The following is a 20,328-nucleotide window of genomic DNA, read 5'->3' as shown; positions in this document are numbered from 1 at the left end:
GCAATAACTGGACTGTCTGGGTTTGTCCTGCATTTTATTTCCAGACAATTTTTCACATTGTTGGGTAGATGCCAGTGTAACTGTACTGGAACAGCTTGGCTAGGGGAGCGGCAAATTCTGGAGCACAAATCTTCAGTATTAGGTGGCTATTTTGCCTGCCATTGTACCAGGGTTTCAGATATCTACTCAGAGTTGAAAAGCTATTTTCAAAGATAGGGGGAGGGTCCAGTGGTAGTGGTCTGTGTAGGTAACAGCAAATTACAGAATTTGAAGATTATAACCTTTGGATGATTACCTAACTCGCCTGTAAATTAGCAAAGGCCAAATCCAATGAGGAAGACAAGTATCCTGCTGAAAGCCTGGTGTGGGAGAAATGCACTCTGATCTGTGTGCCATTTGCACTAGGGAAAGGTGCAGCTGTACCATTGGGATAGTCTGAACTGCACTGGGGCCAATATTTATGCAAAGGGTGTCAAACTATCTAGTGGTGTCAAGGGATCAATTGCGATAATTAATGGCATATCAAAAAGCACAGACATGGTAAGAGAGGAATATACAGGCAGCTCCCAGGTCAATTTGTTTACATGTCATTAGCACAATTCAGGACAATGGGAAGCAGCCATTCATAAGTGTAAGAAATGTCAGGTCTTCAAACTTGAAAATCAGTACAGGATCATGTTCATAATTACTCGCATTTGTAAGTCCAAGATTCTGAAATTGGGGAGCCCCTGTGTGGGATACAACAGAGTTCATGTGGGTAAGTCTGAGAAGGGTAAAGGAAAGACATTATTGTGTTGAGACAATCGGAATTCAAACATTAGCCGCAGGCATGAAACTGGTTGCAAGTGAATTATCCTTAAAGGAAACATCTGGCAATTACGGTAGGAGCAAGTGATGTTGATGAGCAAGTTTTGGTCATGCCTAGCTTAACAGATAACTACAGAATAACGAGAAACGTCTTGTGGTTGGACATGTAAAATGTGATTGGTTAGAAGTAAATGGGATGATAAGTGGACACTAAGGATTGGGTAAACAAGAGAGCATAGAATGGAAAAATAAAGTATAAGAATGTGAGGCAAATACAGATAGATCTGCTTTGCATCACCTTGCTATGTACCATTAACACCATGCTTCTGCAATAAAGATTTCAAGAAAACATCGTGTAGATCCCTGCCTGGTTATTCCTACTATCGGGGACATGAGTACCCAACAACTAGGCGTAGTCAGCAGGATCGCAAAAGGATAAAGGGGAAGAGGTTTTGAAAATCATTTCAATCTAATCGTCACCGAGAGGTAAGGACTCTTCATGTAATAAACATCCAAAGCGGGGAAGTGGTGGTCTGAGATTTTCCCTGTCTGACGCGATCTGAAACTACTAGACAGTTTCGATCTGAGACATAGGACAGAAAAAGGAGAGCCATTGTCTATGACTCTTAGAGAGTCTATTTTGGTTCAAATCTAACCTGAAATCCAGGGATAATGTCTAAATTTGAACTACCTACCAAAGTTAAAGGTGGTCAGGCACCACCTGACATTGTTGTGGATGAAGTCTTGTAGAAATTAAGGGAACATATTGAACAACAACTTAACCATCCTACGACTCTGACTAAAATTTGTCTAAAGTATGGACCCTCCATGGGCAGTGGTCCCTGGATGATATTAAATGGGTCTGGGGAAAGACTACCCATATAAAAATAAGAAAAAAAAAATTGCTGGTCACTCTGTGTAACACAACAACTCAGATAGAGACAAGAAATAATTGAAAAATTGAATTATGATAGAGAAATTCATAGTCTAAGAGAGGAAATAAAACCTGTTTGAGAGGAATTAAAAACCACAGAGAAAGAATTATCACAAACTCAAAAGGAATTAGAACAATTAAAACTACGTCACACACGTCACCTCCTCCCTACGTGATTGCCCCATTGTATCCAAAACCCTTGCCTCAACCAGCCCCTCCAGGTGATGGCCCAGATAAGATTCGTACTATCAGTGGTGCCCACTGCCCTGAGGGAAGTTCTGACACATCCATCAGTTCAGAAGATAAGAGGCACCCCCTGTTGTTCTGAGGCCTGTATGGAGGAAACGACAGAAGGGAAGAAAAGTAAAGATTGAGGGAGAGGTTTGTGATAAGATATAAATTTATCCAATTTTAATCCATGAGACCAACGAGTTGAAAGTAGGCCCAAAGAATTGCCACACCTGAAGAGGGGAGGTATGAAAACATGGAAAGGGTTAGAAAAACTCAAGAAAATATCTACCTGACAGTCTATGGATGGAGTTCTAATCTTGTTTGCCACAATGGGGAACAATGCAGGACAAACATTGTACTGCAGGGTTAACAACCACATGGGACAGGAAGGACAGACTTTAAATCACAGTTGGCAGGCAATCCACAATTGGCTGCAAAAATTTGGACCATCTAAAACTGATTGGAGTAAAAAACCTGCATGCCAACAGAATGGAAGTGAAGATGTTAAAAACTTTGCAGAAAGATTTGTTGATGTCTGGATCAAGCTTCCTGGTCTAGCTCCTAATAACAATCCAGAGAAAGAGGACGAAATTTGGTCCGAGTAAAGGCTGCTTTCGGAGCAGCCTTACAGTTTGAACTAGCTAAGATGTTAAAAGTACAATGTCATGATTTGGATAAAAGCTCACCCACTTGTGGTGAAGTAATAGAGGAAGCTAATCGTCTGGGGGCAAATATAGAATTGAAGCTCAGAGCCATGCAGACCATAGAAGCTCCTAACACTGAGAAAAACCCAGGGAAGTGCGACAGTTGTGGAAAAGAGGGTGATTTGGCTAAAAGGTGCAACTTAGAAAAGGGAAATACTGACAAAACAGGCCCCCAAACTGGATAAGAAAGAGTCTGGATGGGAGAGGTTGTCCTTGAACGAGCATCTTATGTTATTAGAACAGCTCCAGCGCTGTACTGAACTTCAGGTAAAAGAACTCATTAATAAAAAACTAGAGCAACCCATCACCATCTTTGAGCCCATTATTTTCACGGCCATCGAGAACCATTTGGATAGCTGCTATATTTTGATGGGGTGGGTGATAGGAAAGTTGACTGCCTTTTTTGACATTAGTGCAGAACTAACATGTTTACCCTTAATTGATGGACATAATTTACCTTTGGAGGGATAGCGGAGAACTGCTGTAGGAGTAGGGGGGAAAGAACTAAGACTTGAGAAAACTAAGCCTCTGCCAATAAGATTGAAGCCAACGAGATTTTTACATCTGTATGGGTTAGACCCATACCACAGGCCCTATTAGCGATAGATGTATTAACTCAATACATTTGCTGTTACACTTTGAGAATGGCCATGTTAGTGGGCGGCATGGTGGCACAGTGGTTAGCACTGCTGCCTCACAGCGCCAGAGACCCGGGTTCAATTCCCGCCTCAGGCGACTGTGTGGAGTTTGCACGTTCTCCCCGTGTCTGCGTGGGTTTTCTCCGGATGCTCCGGTTTCCTCCCACAGTCCAAAGATGTGCAGGTCAGGTGAATTGGTTATGCTAAATTGCCCGTAGTGTTATGTAAGACGTAATTGTATGGGTGGGTTGCGCTTCGGCGGGTCGGTGTGGATTTGTTGGGCCGAAGGGCCTATTTCCACTCTGTAAGTAATCTAATCTAATGTTATTTGGTCAATACGACATCTCAAACAGGAAGAATGGCAGAATCAACCCATTTGGGCAAAGGACAAAAATGACTGCGACCTGTTAAAGGTGACCCACTTTTACTGGAGTTCTCCCAGCATGTACTAAACAATACTCCATTAGTTTTGTCTCCATTGCTGATGTTTTACCTGTAATCAAATGATTAGAGCAACAAGGTATACCAGTAGAAGTCCATAGTTCATCTGGTTAAAAAGACAGACTGAACTTCACATCTGACAGTAGATTACCGGAAAGTGACCCAATGCATTGACCAAAAAGCACCCTTGGTTGCAGATCCCTGTGCCATTTTTAATTCTCTTTCACCCAAATACAAATATTTTTCAGTGATAGACATGGCCAACGGATTTGGGTCCGTTCCTTTGGCCTGTGAGGGACAACCATGGTTTGCTTTTCCCAGCCAACAACGACAGTATATCTGGATGCATCTACTGCAGAGCTTTCACAGTCGCCCTACTATATTCCACATGGCCTTGCAAGATCATTTGTGGGAATTGCCTCTGATAACATCCACAATGATTCAGTATATGGGTGATATTCAAATAGCATTCCAGACTAAGGAACAGCATAGGGCAGTTTTAAGCATTCTCCTTGATCGTTTGTACTCTTTAAGGCAAACCTGAAGAAGGTGCAACTCGCCCAAGAAGAGGTAGAATACCTGGGACAAAACATTTCAGCAGGAAAACATGAAATAAGGCAGGACTGGACAGCCGTTACTTGAACAGCCAAATAACCCACTACTATTCGGGAATTCAGATCTTTTCTAGGTCATTGTAATTTCAAGTGAAACTGGATTGGTAGTTGCGCACATCTAGCTCCGCCACTGAATGATCTCCTGAAAGAAAAGAGTGAATCCAAGCAGACTGACCCCAAAGTAGCATTCTGCCTTCCAAAAATTAAAATCTGCTGTGTGCTCAGCCTCAGCTTTGGGTATCTCAAATAACAGGAGACCTTTTCACTCTTCATGTCCATGAAAAGGACAGTTATATGAAAGCTGTACTGCCCCAGGAAAACAGTGACAGACATTGGCCCATTAGCTACTATTGTGTTATGCTCGGTTGGACCCAGTGGCGCTGGGATGGGGTAGCCGTTTGAGAGCTACGAAAGGTACCTCCAAGGTGCTAATAGCCACAGCATCCTGTATTGAATCAGAAACTGATTGTGAAGTGCCCTCACACAGTCCTTGCCATGTTGTCTATGAATCAGGCCTCCCACCCTCTTGGAAGCTCCCAACCTCCACCTTGTTGCCGCCAGTTCAGTCCAATTTTGCTCCCAACCCCGCAGAACCAATTGGTGGAGGGGTGGGGGGTTGGGGGGAGAGTTGGGAGGGTGGGGAGGAGGAGGAGGGGAAGAGACTGATTAGGTCAAAGGCGAACATGATTGTGCGGAAATTCTGCAGCAGCTCGGGTGGCTAAGGAACCCTTGCAGAATCCAGATTGAGTTATCTTCATAGACATATCTTTGTTTGTTGAGAATGGTACTCAGAACGCCAGCTGGGCTGTTACTAGCCTGCATGAAGTCATAGCCCAAGGAGGTCTGTCAGCGAGCACTTCAGCACAGCAAAGTGCTCTCAGCTGCAGGAACCCCAATTAGAATTGGGGGTGAAGCTCATAATCTCCGAAATGCTGTACAATTACCACAAGAAGTCTGCATTTTAAACTGTAAAGTCCATAATAAAGAAAATCCCATGGAATTCTCACTGTTTTTGAAGCTGCTAGAAAGGCAGCCTCTGAAGGTAATGGCTGACAAGAGACAGTAATAACTAAATTGCAGACTTTAGTCGCAAGTGACAAGATTTAAAGACAATGAAGGGACAGTGTTCATGGGAAGAAAAGTGGGCATGCATTGAAGTGTGTGGTTAATGGTGTTTGAAGGCAGAGAGACCAATAAACCGGTAACACCACGAATACTAGGAGCTGGAGGCCAAAGTCTCGGCTCGCCTAGGCCGCTGGACAGGACTGCTCTGAGTGCTATCTTACAGGAGCCGAGTGCTAGTCATAAACCAGCTGGTGGCCGCCATGCTGTGGTACCGGCTGGTCACTTTGGTCCCTCCTCCTGGCTTTGTCGCTGACATCCAGAGAACGTTGGTCAACTTCTTCTGGGACAAAAAGATGCACTGGGTCGCTGCGCAGGTTCTGAGTCTCCCTATTGAGGAGGGCAGTCAGTCGCTGGTGTGCGTCCGCACCCAGGTCGCGACCTTCCTCCTTCAGACCTTGCAGCGATACCTTTACGTCGAGCCTCCTTCCTAGGTGGTGCGCCCTGGCGACTTATTTTTTCCGCCAGGTGCGTAACCTCAACTACGACACGCAGCTCCTGTTCGTCGACCGTGACGGTTTGGAGGTCGCCCTCAAGGTGCTGCCTGTCTTTTACTAGGACCTGATCACTGTCTGGAACATGGTCGAATCGCGCCGCGCCTACCCACCAGCAGAAGTAGCGGCTGTCATCAGGGAGCAGTTGCTCAGGAATCCGCACCTCCGTGCTTGCGGATTCGAGTGGCTGTCGGAGGGGAGGCGTGGCGACGAGGGTGACCAGGGTCGGGGACGTGCTGGGTGCCGGGGGCCTGGGCTGGACATTGCCGCAAACATAGCGAGCAGGGCAGCGGTAGATGTCCGGTACGTGGCCACCGTCATCCGACGCCTTAAAACGGCGTTGCTCGGGCCCGACGTAGTGCACCAGTTGGAGGATGCTCAGGTGTGCAGTGGGATCCCTGGCGGGCCTTGTATCGACTGCTGCTGCACACCGTCCACCTCTTCTCCATCATCCACCGTCCGGACACGCCCTGGCGTGCCCATTTGCCACCGGACGGTGGGGATCCCCAGTGGAGGGCCCTCTACGCGGGAGTCCTCCCCCCTTTCTCTCGGGGATCTGGGGTGGAGGGTGCTGCATGCAGCAATCCCCTGCAACCGCAGTTTGCGGTGGTTCATGGATTCCCAGCCCAACTGTTTGTTCTGTGGCGCTGTGGAGTCCGTGGACCATGTGTATATTGGGTGTGGGCGTTTGAACTCCCTTTTTGATTTTCTGAAAAACCTCCTCCTCTGCTTTTGGTTGCACTTCAGTCCCACGCTCCTGATCTTCGGACACCCGGTGCGGAGGAGGGAGGGCAGGTCTGAAGACCTCCTCGTGGGTCTGCTCCTGGGCCTGGCCAAACTGGCCATAAACAGGTCCAGGCAACGGGCCGTGGAGGGGGTCGTTAGGGCCGACTGCCTGCCCCTATTCCGCGGTTACGTTAGGGCCCGGGTGTCCTTGAAGAAGGAGCACGCGGTGTCCACCAACACCCTGGAGTTGTTCAGGGAGAGGTGGGCGCCGCAGGGAGTGGGGTGCATCATTTCCCCCTCCAACTCTATTTTGATTTAGTCCCTGCCCTCCCCTTCACTGTTTGATCACACAGCATTGCCCTTTGATGTGAAGGGCACTGCTTGTCACAGGCCATTTGGGTGTTTCCTTTCTTCCTGGTGGTGGAAATTAAATAAAGATTTGTGCAACTTGTGTCTCTTACTGTGTCTCACAATTGCATACACACACCATGGGTGCAGGGGAAAAAATAAGCACTACCGCAGTTAGGCGGTAGTGTGGGGGTTAAAAAAAACAAAAGAAAGGGAAAAAATAAAAAGAACACCACGAATACTAATGACATTTCTGGCACAGAAAATTTATTGGTGGGGACATTTGTTTCCATTACAGATGATGGCAAGGCTCTAAAAGAGTTAGTGAGGAACAGGATTCAAGTAACATACGCTATTTGTGGCAAATCGTTGCGCAACATGCAAAAATAATCCTGGACCAACCACAGTGATTGCACAATTGAGACCTCTGGCACCTGCTGGGCTCTTCCAACATCTTCTTAGATATCCCGACCAAAATGTCAAGGATATTTCGAGGTTTGAGTCACTCTTAACAAATTGTCAAGCTGGGTGGAAGCATCTCCCACTTGGCAAGCCACGTCCAATCATACCACTACAGCCCTCTGTAAGGAATACATTCCCCGATGGGGACTCCCAAGTTGTATAGATTTGGACCAAGAGACTCAATTTGTAGATGCATTGTGCCAGGAAGTGTAGAGACTGCTGAGTATTAAGTGGGAATTGCATTGGCCTAATCACCCTCAGTCACTGCGACAGGTGGAACACACAAATCGGATTCTGAACCAACACTCGGCTAACTATCATCAGGAAGGATTGCCTTGGCCTCAAGCTCTGCCTCTGGTATGATGTAGCATTTGAGCTATCCCTAATTAAACCACAGGTATGAGCCCTTCTGAGGTGATAACTGGTAGACTCATGTCTTTACCTGATACAATTGATCTTAGAACAGCAGATTGTCAACTATTGAGTGATTCATTGTTAAAGTATTTCAGGATCTAACCGATTCTGTTCATTTTGCTTCCCAACAGGTGTCAGCAGCTTGAGGAGATTCCCCTAAAGGTGTTCACGACATCATTCCCGGCAAGTGGGTCTACGTTAAGAAAATACACAAAGAACCGTTGGGTGCCAAGTGGGAAGGTCGGTATCAAGTTCTTCTCCTATCACCTTCAGCCATGAATATGCAGGGCAGGAAGGCTTGGATTCATGCATCACATGTCAAAAGGGCTAACACCCCTGCCCCATTGTGACAAAGTTTTTATTTTTGGAACTCGTAATTGTTTTGATCTCTTGGGTCACGTGAACATGCACTGTCAGGCACAAGTTGTATGCGAATACTTTTTTGTGCATGTCTTATGTTTATCCTGGACATACGAATGTCTCCAGTGCTGGGTTTGCTCTCATATTCCCATACATTCAAAGGACGGTATCCCCTTAGACCCATGCCTTTTAATGTATCTGCAGTGGCTGAATGGGTCACTCTCCAGAACGAATCCCACATGGCTGCCACATCTTCCACAGAGAAAGGGATATATTGGGTGGAAATTAATGGCACCAGAGGTATGTGGGAATTGACAGGGTACAGTTCTTCGGCATTTGAATGCTGGAATCAACCTCAATTTAATACCGTCTGTATCACCATCACTAATACATCAATGGTGGGAAAACCGTTATGTTCTATTTGTTTCACTTGATTTAAGCCGAAGGGTTGGTTTGCAGGTCAGAGTAATTGTACCTAATATTTTAATGGCACATCTGATGCTTGTCTTCCATTTAAACTTAAATTTATTATCTCACATCAGCAGAAACTTTTGACCACACCTGGCTCCCGAACTATATAACTCAGTTTATCCTGTGCAATGGTACTTTTTTTTGTTTGCGGACATAATGCTTACCACGTGGTTACCTCTGTCATGATCTGGTTTCTGTTTATTTCGCTTTTTTAGTCCCTTTTATGTGTCATACTCTACCTTTCATCCCTTATCCTCCATAAACGTTGCAACTCTAAGATAGACAAGTTCTTTGACCTTTGGTATTGGCCATATGCTGCATATAAATCCTTTTCTGAGATTCAATTACTCTATTCCATATTGGAACAAGTAGTTCATGACACCTCCCAAGCCCTTGATAAGAGTAATGTAGAAATGGTTGCTATTCGAACAAGAACATTACAAAATTACAAAATGGCCCTGGATTGGCTACTATCTGAGAAAGGACGGACCTGTGCCCACGTAGGAAAAGAGTGTTGTACCTACATTCTGGCCAATTCTGAAGAGATCATAAATTCAACTGCTCATATTCACAAGGAGGTCGACAAACTTAGACAACTCCTTTCAAGTACCATATAGAATTGGGCTATAACTGGTCAGGATCACTTGAAACATCTATCCTCCAGGAGATTAACATCTTTCTTGTTGTTATTCTTGCTTTATATGTATGTATCAAATGTTGTTTTACTCGTGCCCTTAACCCTCCCAAGTTACGACATCAGAAGAAGTGAATACTGACTGCTGCATATGGGTAATGATTCATAATGTACAATGTGATTGGAATCAAAAGGGCCAAACGCAGGCAAGTGGAACTAGTTTAGTTTGGGAAACATAGTTAGCATGGATGAGTTGGATCAAAGGGTCTGTTTCCGTGCTCTATAACTTTATGAGAATTTTAAATTCCCTCAGTTGCTAACTATAACAGTACAGTTGACAAACAAAATATCGAGTACCCTGTAAAGGAAACATCTGGCAATCACAATCAGAACAAGTTGTGTTGATGAGTAAATTTTGGTCATGCTTAACTTAGCAGATAATCACAGGACATAGAGAAACATTTTGTGATTGGACATGTAAGATGTGATTGGTTAGAAGTACTCAGAGTAAGTGGAGGCTGAGGATTGGGTAAAGGGAGAGCATAGAATGAACAAATAATGTATAAGAATGTGAGCAAAACACAGACAGATGTGCTTTGCATCACCTTGCTATGTACCATTAACGCCATACTTCTGCAATAAAGGCATTCACGAAGGCATTGTGCAGTTCCCTGTCTGGTTATTCCTATTATCAGGGAAACAAGTACCCAACACTGCCAAAAGCTGTGAGCCATAGAATCGTAGCATCCATACAGTATGGAAACAGGCCCTTTGGCCCAACAAGTCCACATCGAATCTCCAAAGAGTAACCCAACCAGACCCATTCCCCTACCCATTTATCCTATATTTACCCCTGACTCATGCACCTAGCCTATACATCCCTGAACACTACGGGGAATTTATAGCATGGCCAATTCATCTAGCTTGCTTGGATTGTTGCAGGAAACCAGAGCACCCAGAGAAAACTCGCACAGACACGGGGAAAATGTGCAAACTCCTCAGAGACAGTCAGCCAAGGCTGGAATCAAACCTGAGTTCCTGGTGAGTGAGGCAACAGTGCTAACCACTGAACCACCATGGTGCCCACATCTCCATATTTCATCACAATGGTTTGTGAGGTTTCCATGTGATTAATAGAATCTGGAATTGAATGATGCCATAAAACAACCATCAGTTATTGCAGACACCTACCTGCTTCACCAGAGTCATTGTCAAAAAATATTTCTCATGATTGCTAGGTCTGGCCTACGTGTGACTGCACAGCATTGCGATTAACAGTTAACTATCTTTTGTTAGTTAACAGGTCCTCCTGGGTCAACAGGTCACTCATTATCAGGGTAATCCAGAATGGGCAACAAATGTGAAGATGCTAACATCTTGTGAAATAATTTTAAAAACGAGAGTAACCTCGCTGAGCTTGGAGCAGATGCATCTAGATACAGGTTGGTTTGCTGTAATGCAGCCGTTGCGTTCTTCTGGAACTCCGCACTACAGAAAATCGTGCTATTGAAATTGTTACAGAGAATTGTGTTGTAGATTGCTACAGAAAATCTGCTCAAGAGAAACTTCGCATTATCCAAACATCACCCATAATTAATTAATCACATTGTAGCCAAACCGCAATGACAAAACGCACATTATAGCAGGAACACCGAGAGTCATTGAGTCATAGAGATGTCCAGCATAGAAACAGAACCTGCGGTCCAACTCGTCCATGCCAACCAGATATCCTAATCCAATCTAGTCCCACTTGCAAGCGCCCGAACCTCCAAACACTTCCTATTCATACACCCATCCAAATGCCTTTTAAATATTGTACCAGCCTCCATCACTTCCTCTGGTAGCTCATTCCATACATGTACCACCCTCTGTGTGAAAAAGTTGCCCCTTAGGTCTCTTTTATATCTTTCCCCTCTCACCCTAAACCTATGCCCTCTAATTCTGGACTCCCACACCCCAGGGAAAAGACTTTGTCTATTTATCTTATCCATGCCCCTCATAATTTTGTAAATCTCTAAAAGGTCACCCCTCAGCCTCTGATGCTCCAGGGAAAACAGCCCCAGCCTGTTCAGCCTCTCCCTATAGACCAAATCCTCCAAACCTGGCAACATCCTTGTAAATCTTTTGTGAACCCTTTCAAGTTTCACAACATCTTTCCGATATGAAGGAGACCAGAATTGCATGCAATATTCCAACAGTGGCCTAATCAATGTCCTGTGCAGCAGCAACATGAGCTCCCAACTCCTGTACTCAATACTCGGATCAATAAAGGAAGGCATACCAAATGTCTTCTTCACTATCCTATCGACCTGCGACTCCACTTTCAAGGAGCTATGAACCTGCACTCCAAGATCTCTTTGTTCAGCAACACTCCCTAGGACCTTACCATTAAGTGTATAAGTCCTGCTAAGATTTGGTCTCCCAAAATGCAGCACTTCGCATTTATCTGAATTAAATTCCATCTGCCACTTCTCAGCCCATTGGCCCATCTGGTCAAGATCCTGTTGTAATCTGAGGTAACCTTCTTCTTTGTCCACTACACCTCCAATTTTGGTGTCATCTGCAAACTTACTAACTAGACCTCTTATGCTTGCATCCAAATCATTTATGTAAATGACAATAAGTAGAGGACCCAGCACCGATCATTGTGGCACTCCACTGGTCATAGGCCTCCAGACTGAAAAACAACCCTCCACCACCACCCTCTGTCTTCTACCTTTGAAACAGTTCCATATCCAAATGGCTAGTTCTCCCTGTATTCCATGAGATCTGACCTTGCTAACCAGTCTTCCATGGGGAACTTTGTCGAACACCGTACTGAAGTTCATATAGATCACATCTACCATTCTACCCTCATCAATCCTCTTTGTTACTTCTTCAAACAACTCAATCAAGTTTGTGAGACATGATTTCCCACGCATAAAATCATGCTGACTATCCCTAATTAGTCCTTGCCTTTCCAAATACATGTATATCCTGTGCCTCAGGATTCTCTCCAACAACTTGCCCACCACCAACTTCAGGCTCACTGGCCGCCTTGCTGATCTTTGAGGGGCCCTCCTCTCTCCCTTGTTACCCTTTTGTCCTTAATGTATTTGTAAAAACCCTTTGGATTCTCCTGAATTCTATTTGCCAAAGCTATTTCATGTCCCCTTTTTACCCTCCTGCTTTCCCTTTTAAGTATACTCCTACTGCCTTTATACTCTTCTTAGGATTCACTCGATCTATCCTGTCTATACCTTACATATGCTTCCTTCTTTTTCTTAACCAAGTCCGCAATTTCGTTAGTAATCCAGCATTCCCTATACCACCAGCCTTTCCTTTCACCCTAACAGGAATATACTTTCTCTGGATTCTCATTATCTCATTTCTGAAGGCTTCCCATTTTCCAGCCGTCCCTTTACCTGCGAACATCTACCCCCAATCAGCTTTTGAAAGTTCTTGCCTAATACTGTCAAAATTGGCCTTTTTCCAATTTAAAAATTCAACTTTTAGATCTGATCTATCCTTTTCCATCACAGTTTTAAATCTAATAGAATTATGGTCACTGGCCCCAAAGTGCTCCCCCACTGACACTTCAGTCACCTGCCCTGCCTTATTTCCCAAGAGTAGATCAAGTTTTGCACCTTCCCTAGTAGGTACATCCACATACTGAATCAGAAAATGTTCTTGTAATGCGCTTAACAAATTCCTCTCCATCTAAACCCTTAACACTATGGCAGTCCCAGTCCACGTTTGGAAAGTTAAGATCCCTGGCCATAGCCACCCTATTATTTTTGCAGAAAACTGAGATCTCCTTGCAAGTTTGTTTCTCAATTTCTCTCTGACTATTAGGAGGTCTATAATACAATCCCAATAAGGTAATCATCCTTTTCTTATTTCTCAGTTCCACCTAAATAACTTCCCTGGATATATTTCCAGGAATATCCTCCCTTATCACAAATGCCACTCCCCCTCCTCTCTCGCCTCCCTTTCTATCCTTCCTGTAGCATTTGTATCCTGGAACATTAAGCTGCCAGTCCTGCTCATCCCTGAGCCATGTTTCTGTAATTGCTGGGATGTTCCAGACGCACATTCCTAATCATGCCCTGAGTTCAGCTGTCTTCCCTGTCAGGCCCCTTGCATTGAAATAAATGCTGTTTAATTTATTAGTCCTATCTTGTCCCTGCCTGCCCTGTTTGACTTGCTCCTATTCTCAACTGTACCATCTCAGATCGATCTCTTTCCTTACTATCTCCCTGGGTCCCACCCCCCTAACCCCCACCTTACTAGTTTTAATCCTCCCGAGCAGCTCAAGCAAATTTCCCTGCCAGTATATTAGTCCCCTTCCAAATTAGGTGCAATCCGTCCTTCTTGTACAGGTCACTTCTACCCCAAAGGAGATTCTAATGATCCAAAAAAATGTGAATCCTTCTCCCATACACTGGCTCCTCAGCCATGCATTCATCTACTCTATCCTCCTATTCCTGCTCTCACTAGCTCATAGCACTGGGAGTAATGCAGATATTACTACTCTTGAGGACCTCCTTTTTAAATTCCTGCCTAATTCTCTGTAATCTCCCTTCAGAATCTCAACCTTTCCCCTTCCTATGTCATTGGTTCCAATATGGACAATGACCTCTTGCTGGTACCCCTCCTCCTTGAGAACATTTTGCACCCTCTCTGAGACATCCTTGATCCTGGCACCAGGGAAATATCTCCAAAAACATATAACATATGTATTCCGTTGATAGAGATTTGTCAGACCATGTGAAATTTCTGATGCTGGATTAGTGGTGTTGTAAAAGCACAGCAGTTCAGGCAGCATCTGAGGAGCAGTAAAATCGATGTTTCAGGCAAAAGCCCTTCATCAGTAATACAGGCAGAGTGCCTGAAGGGTAGAGAGATAAATGAGAGAAGGGTGGAGGTGGGGAAAAGTAGCATAGAGTACAATAGGTGAGTGGGGGAGGTGTTGAAGGTGATAGGTCAGGGAGGAGGGTCGACTGGATAGATTGAAAAGAAGATAGGCTGGTAGGACAAGTCATGGGGACAGTGCTGAGCTGGAAATTTGGAACTGGGGTGAGGTGGGGGAAGGAGAAATGAGGAAACTGTTGAAGTCCACATTAATGCCCTGGGGTTGAAGTGTTCCGAGGCGGAAGATGAGGCATTCTTCCTCCAAGCATCGGGTGGTGAGGGAGCAGCGGTGAAGGAGGCCCAGGACGTCCATGTCCTTGGCAGAGTGGGAGGGGGAGATGAAATGTTGGGTCACAGGGCAGTGGGGTTGATTGGTGCAGATGTCCAGTCTTCCCAATATAGAGAGGACCAATGGATACAATAAATGATATTGGTGGATGTGCAGGTAAAACTTTGATGGATGTGGAAGGCTCCTTTAGGGCCTTGGATGGAGGTGAGGGAGGAGGTGTGGGCGCAGGTTTTGCAATTCCTGCAGTGGCAGGGGAAGGTGCCAGCATGGGAGGGTGGGTTGTAGGGGGGCGTGGACCTGACCAGGTAGTCACGGATAAATGGTCTTTGTGGAAGGCGGAAAGGGGTGGGGAGAGAACTATATCCCTGGTGGTGGGGTCCGTTTGGAGGTGGCGGAAATGTCATTGGATGATTTGGTTTATGCAAAGGTTGGTAGGGTGGAAGGTGAACACCAGAGGGGTTCTGTCCTTGTTACAGTTGGAGGGGTGGGGTCTGAGGGCAGAGGTGAGGGGTGTAGACGAGATGCGTTGGAGGGCATCATTAACCACGTGGGAAGGGAAATTGGAAGGAGGCCATCTGTTGTGTTCTGTGGTGGAACTGGTCCTCATGGGAGCAGATATGGCGGAGATGGAGGAATTGGAAATACAGGCTGGCATTTTTGCAGGAGGTAGGGTGGGAAGAGGTGTAATCCAGGTAGCTGTGGAAGTCGGTAGGTTTGTAAAAAATGTCAGTGTCAAGTCGGTCGTCATTAATGGAGATGGAGAGGTCCAGGAAGGGGAGGGAGGTGTCAGAGATGGTCCAGGTAAATTTAAAATCAGGGTGGAATGTTTTGGTGAAGTTGTTGAATTGCTCAACCTCCTTGCGGGAGCACGAGGTGGTGCCAATGCAGCCATCAATGTAGCGGAGGAGGAGGTGGGGAGTGGTGTTGGTGTAATTACGGAAGATGGACTGTTCTACGTAGCCAACAAAGAGACAGGCATAGCTGGGGCCCATTCGGGTGCCCATGGCTACCCCTTTGGTCTGGAGGAAGTGGGAGGATTCGAAGGAGAAATTGTTAAGTGTCAGGACCAGTTTGGCCAAACGAATGAGAGTGTCGATGGAAGGGTACTGTTGGGAACATCGGTAGAGGAAGAAACGGAGGGCTTGGAGGCCCTGGTCATGATGCCCCAGCTGACTGTGAGGGAACTGAATGGGATTTTTAATTTTCCCAACAGCAAATCCCCTGTGTCTGGTTCACTCTGACAAAGTCCTTTGAAATCTCAAGACTTCAAAATATTGGCGCTGCATTCAGCCTCAATCTGAATGGTCACTCAATAGTCAATCTTTGAATCTTTCTGATAATTGTATGGCAGGCAGGGATAGTAGGAGAGATTCCTGGTCAATTGGAAACATTGAGGTAGTGCAGAGTAACAGCCACCCCACGGTGAAAGCTGCAGACGCTGATTCATGCCATGGCCTCTCTCTATATTGTGTGACCTCCTCATTTCAAAGCATTGGTGAGAAATATGTGATGCAAAATAGATATATTCTGACATTGAGTATTCTGAAACAAACCTGAAATTCTATTATTTTTAGTGTGGAGATTGCATCAGAAATAGTCAGGAAATGTGGACATCACCCAGACCTGAGCAACTAGATCTTGCCCTTTTGGACACATCTTGTCATTCTCACCAGTCATTTACTTGGTGAAAGGCTGAACAGTTCTTAATCACAGTCCTGGAATTTTGGAAAGATAGAACATCTTCGGGCAAGATTTGCTCCTTAAGGTTTACATCCAGCTCCTGAGCAAGCGAAGAAAGTATTCATGGCTGTCTGAAGATGGACCAGAGGGAGTTGGCTTTATCTGAATTCTCACAGAATGAACAGGAAACACACTCTCCAATAGATACAGTGAGTATTTTAGCAAAACATGAAATTACACTCATGTAAAATGCTGAGAAGTGCTGATTCTTTGGGGATTTTAGCTTTTGTGAACTGCAGTCACCCGTCTTGTTTCCAAACTACTAAGTGATTGCGGTTAACTGGGGAATGAAGAAATGTTTTTACAGTGGGGAAGAGTTGAACTAAGTGCTTAAGTTTAGATTGAGAAAATCTACTTTCTAATTTAGTCAATTCCTTTCTTTGCCCCAAGAGTGCTGCCAATCCAGCAGTGAACAGAAATGATGAAAATGTGAAGAGAGGTAACTGGTCCTCGAAGACTGACTACTTGCTCTTGATGATTGGCTGTGCTGTGGGTCTAGGCAATGTCTGGAGATTCCCTTTCCTGGCTTACAAAAATGGAGGAGGTACTGTCTGGAATTTGAATTAAGGGGATAGAAATGAAGAGGGAGCATTTCAATGATCTTTAAGGACTGTTGGCTTGGATATTGCTCTTGTCAGTGCTTCCCATCGTAACAATTGATGTGGAGGTGCCGGTGTTTGACTGGAGTAGGCAAAGTCAGAATGCAACAACTCCAGGTTATGATCCAACAGGTTTAACCTTCACCTGATGAAGCAGCAGAACCCCAGAAGCTTCTGATTTCAAATAAACCTGCTGGACTATAGCCTGGTCTTGTGTGTTTTCTGACATCCTAACAATTGTGCAGGGGTTAGAAATGTTACAGTCTGGACATGGCACAGTTAAATACTAAAGTGCAAAGTGGTGGTTGAAATTAATTCAAGTGACTTTTGAGCAAATCAGATTGTCTCATTACAGGTTGTAGTTTGAATCTGTGGCCCATTTCTCATCAGGAGTAAAAAGCATTATACTTTTATACCTTTAAATACTTTATATTGCTAAATTCCTAAAACTGAAATAATTCTAAAAACACAACAGAATGTCATTAAGACCCAGATTGTTCCCAGCATTTTCAATAAACAGTAGATTAATAAAACTCATGTAGCCCCTTTTTCATTTGTCTAGTTCAAGTCAGAGTAGACCACATTTTCAGTTTAAATAGGCATAGATTGATTCATTACAAGTTTTATGGAAGATTCCTTTGGAGTTAAGATAATAAAGTCCTTGTCAGCAATATCGACAGATGTTAAGATTAAAACAAGGATAGAAAACACAAAAGAATAAAGTTTCAATCAGTCTTTGTAGCATGCTAGTGGAATCACTGTTAGACTTTGCTTACAGCAGAAATACACGGACATCATGATGGATCACAATATTGAACACATAATTTTGGTCGGTTTATCAGGAATACCCATTGATAAGGTGCTAGCTAAAACAAAGTTGCTGTACCTACTTTACCATCTCACAGTGAGTTATCAATGAACTTCATTATCTCCTGGATTACAGTTATTACTTATCTTCATTTCGATCTTAGTTTGCCTCCAGTAATGTATATATATGCTTATATATTATCCACCATAACATAAGAGACTGAGTCTGGATATCATGCTATCAGAGAAACCAGCAGACATTTATTATAATGATATAAAGTCAAGGATTTTACGCAGGCCAGTCATTATTTGGTGTCGACGATGAGTCACCATGAATATTCTGTGGAATCCCCATTCTAGCACATTCTGAAGGTATTGCCCAGGAAACTGGATTTTCCACTAGACAATTCTCCGATTCTTGGAACACTCCAAAAGTCTCTATTTACATCGGAAATTTCAGAAGGTACTGATGAATTTAAGTAAAATAATTAATCAGGAAAGTTAGATTATTAAATCTAACACCCCTGCCATGTCCAGACCTGCTCCAAACCCCCACATCCATCAGATCTGAGTTGACATCTACCTAGCAACTCCTTGCATCAGTCAAATGTGACCCAACCCAACCCAACATTAACATAGAGTCATAGAGTCCTACAGCACGGAGACAAGCCCTTTGGTCCAAATTGGTCCATGCCTACCAAACTGTCCATCCATGCTAACCCCATTTCGCTGCACTTAGCCATTTCCTTCTAAACTTTTCCTATCTATGTACTTGTCTAAATACCTTTTGATGTTGTTAATGTAATCAACCTTCTGCTGGCAGCTCATTCCAGATGCATTCCACCCTCTGCGTCAAAACGTCCCCCTCAGGGTCTCCTTTATTCTTTCCCCTCTAACCTTAAACCGATGCCCTCCTGTCCTCGATTCCCCAATTCTGGAAAAAAGACAGAGTGCATTCACTCTATCCATGCCTATCATGATATTATACATTTCTATAACAAACTTCCTCAATCTCTTCAGCTCTAAAGAAAAAAGTCTTAGGTTGTTCAACCTTTCCCTGTAACTCAGACCATTGCATCCTGGCACCATCCCTGTAAATTTCTTCTGAACTCTTCCCAGTTTAACAACATCCTTCCTCTAGCAGGGAGACCAAAACTGAGCATAACACTCCAAATGTGGCCTCACCAACATCCTGTACAAGTGCAACATAACTTCCAGGCATTTATACTCAGTGCCCTGACTGATGAAAGACAGTATGCCAAAAGCCTTCTTCCCTGTCCTGTCTGTCTGTGACTCCACACCCTCGACAGAACTGACCGCTGGCCTCTACTGTCAACCTGACCTCCTGCCCAGCTGACATCCTATCTAGCTAGTGAACAGTCAGGAGGGAGTTGCCCTGGGAGTCCTCAAAATTGACGCCAGACCCTTGAAGTCTCATGGCTTCAGGTTAAAAAGGGGGCAAAAAGGTCCTGCTGATTATCACATACCATCCTCCCTCAGCTGATGAATCAGTACTCCTCAATGCTGAACAAACTTGGAGGAAGCATTGAGGGTGGCAAGGGCACAACATGTCCTTTAGGTGGGGGATTTCAACATTGACCATCAAGACTGGCTCAGCAGTAGCACTACTGATCAAGGTGGTTATGTCCTAAAGAACTTCACTGCTACACTGGGTCTGTGGTAGGTGGTGAGGAAACCAACAGGAGTGAAAAACATACTTGACTTCATCCTCGCCAATCGACTGAGGATTGAGTTGTAGAAATAGCGGAGGCGCTGAATGTGATCTTTCAAACATCACTGGAATCAGGAAAGTTCCAGATGATTGGAAAATTGCTATTGTAACTCCCTTGTTCAAGAAAGGACCAAGACAGAAGATGGAAAATTATAGGCCGATGAGCCTACCCTTGGTTGTAGGTAAAATTCTAGAATCCATCGTTAAGGACGGAATTTCTAAATTCTTGGAAGTGCAGGGTCAGATTAGAACAAGTCAGCATGGATTTAGTAAGGGAAGGTCATGCCTGACAAACCTGTTAGAATTCTTTGAAGAGGTAACAAGTAGGTTAGACCAGGGAAACCCAGTGGATGTCATCTATGTACACTTCCAAAATGCCTTTGATAAGGTGCCTCACAGGAAGCTGCAGAGTAAGGTGAGGGCCCCTGGTGTTCAAGGTAAGCTACTGGCATAAGTTGGGGATTGGCTGTCTGACAGAAGGCAGAGAGTTGGGATAAAAGGTTCTTATTCGGAATGGCAGCTGGTGACAAGCGGGGTCCTGAAGGGTTCAGTGTTGGGGCCACAGCTGTTCATTTTATATATTAATGATCTGGATGAAGGGACAGGGAGAATTCTGGCAAAGTTCGCCGATGATACGAAGTTAGGCGGACAGGCAGGTAGTACTGAGGAGGTGGGGAGGCTGCAGAAGGATCTAGACAGTTTGGGAGAGTGGTCCAGGGAATAGCTGATGAAATTCAATGCTGCTACACTGGGTTTGTGGTAGGTGATGAGGGAACCAATAGGAGGGAAAAACTTACTTGACTTCATCGTCACCAATCTGCTGGCTGTATTGGTATGAGTGATACTGCACAGTCCTTGTGGAGATGAA

General features: G+C 44.6%; 1 protein-coding gene across 1 annotated transcript in view; it reads left to right on the top strand.

The window, feature by feature from the left end:
• Positions 1–2,301: 2,301 nt before the first annotated feature.
• LOC132819981 (sodium- and chloride-dependent neutral and basic amino acid transporter B(0+)-like) overlaps positions 2,302–20,328 on the top strand; it is a 76,929-nt gene continuing 58,902 nt past the window's right edge. Inside the window, exons 1-3 of the mRNA XM_060831916.1 lie at positions 2,302–2,573; positions 8,067–8,175; positions 16,713–16,866. Of these exons, the coding sequence (XP_060687899.1) occupies positions 2,302–2,573; positions 8,067–8,175; positions 16,713–16,866 (535 nt within the window). The remainder of the gene's footprint in view (positions 2,574–8,066; positions 8,176–16,712; positions 16,867–20,328) is intronic.

This window comes from Hemiscyllium ocellatum, chromosome 11, assembly GCF_020745735.1.
Source record: "Hemiscyllium ocellatum isolate sHemOce1 chromosome 11, sHemOce1.pat.X.cur, whole genome shotgun sequence".
In the NCBI taxonomy this organism is placed as follows: domain Eukaryota; kingdom Metazoa; phylum Chordata; class Chondrichthyes; order Orectolobiformes; family Hemiscylliidae; genus Hemiscyllium; species Hemiscyllium ocellatum.
This window is presented reverse-complemented; position numbering and strand designations above follow the sequence as displayed.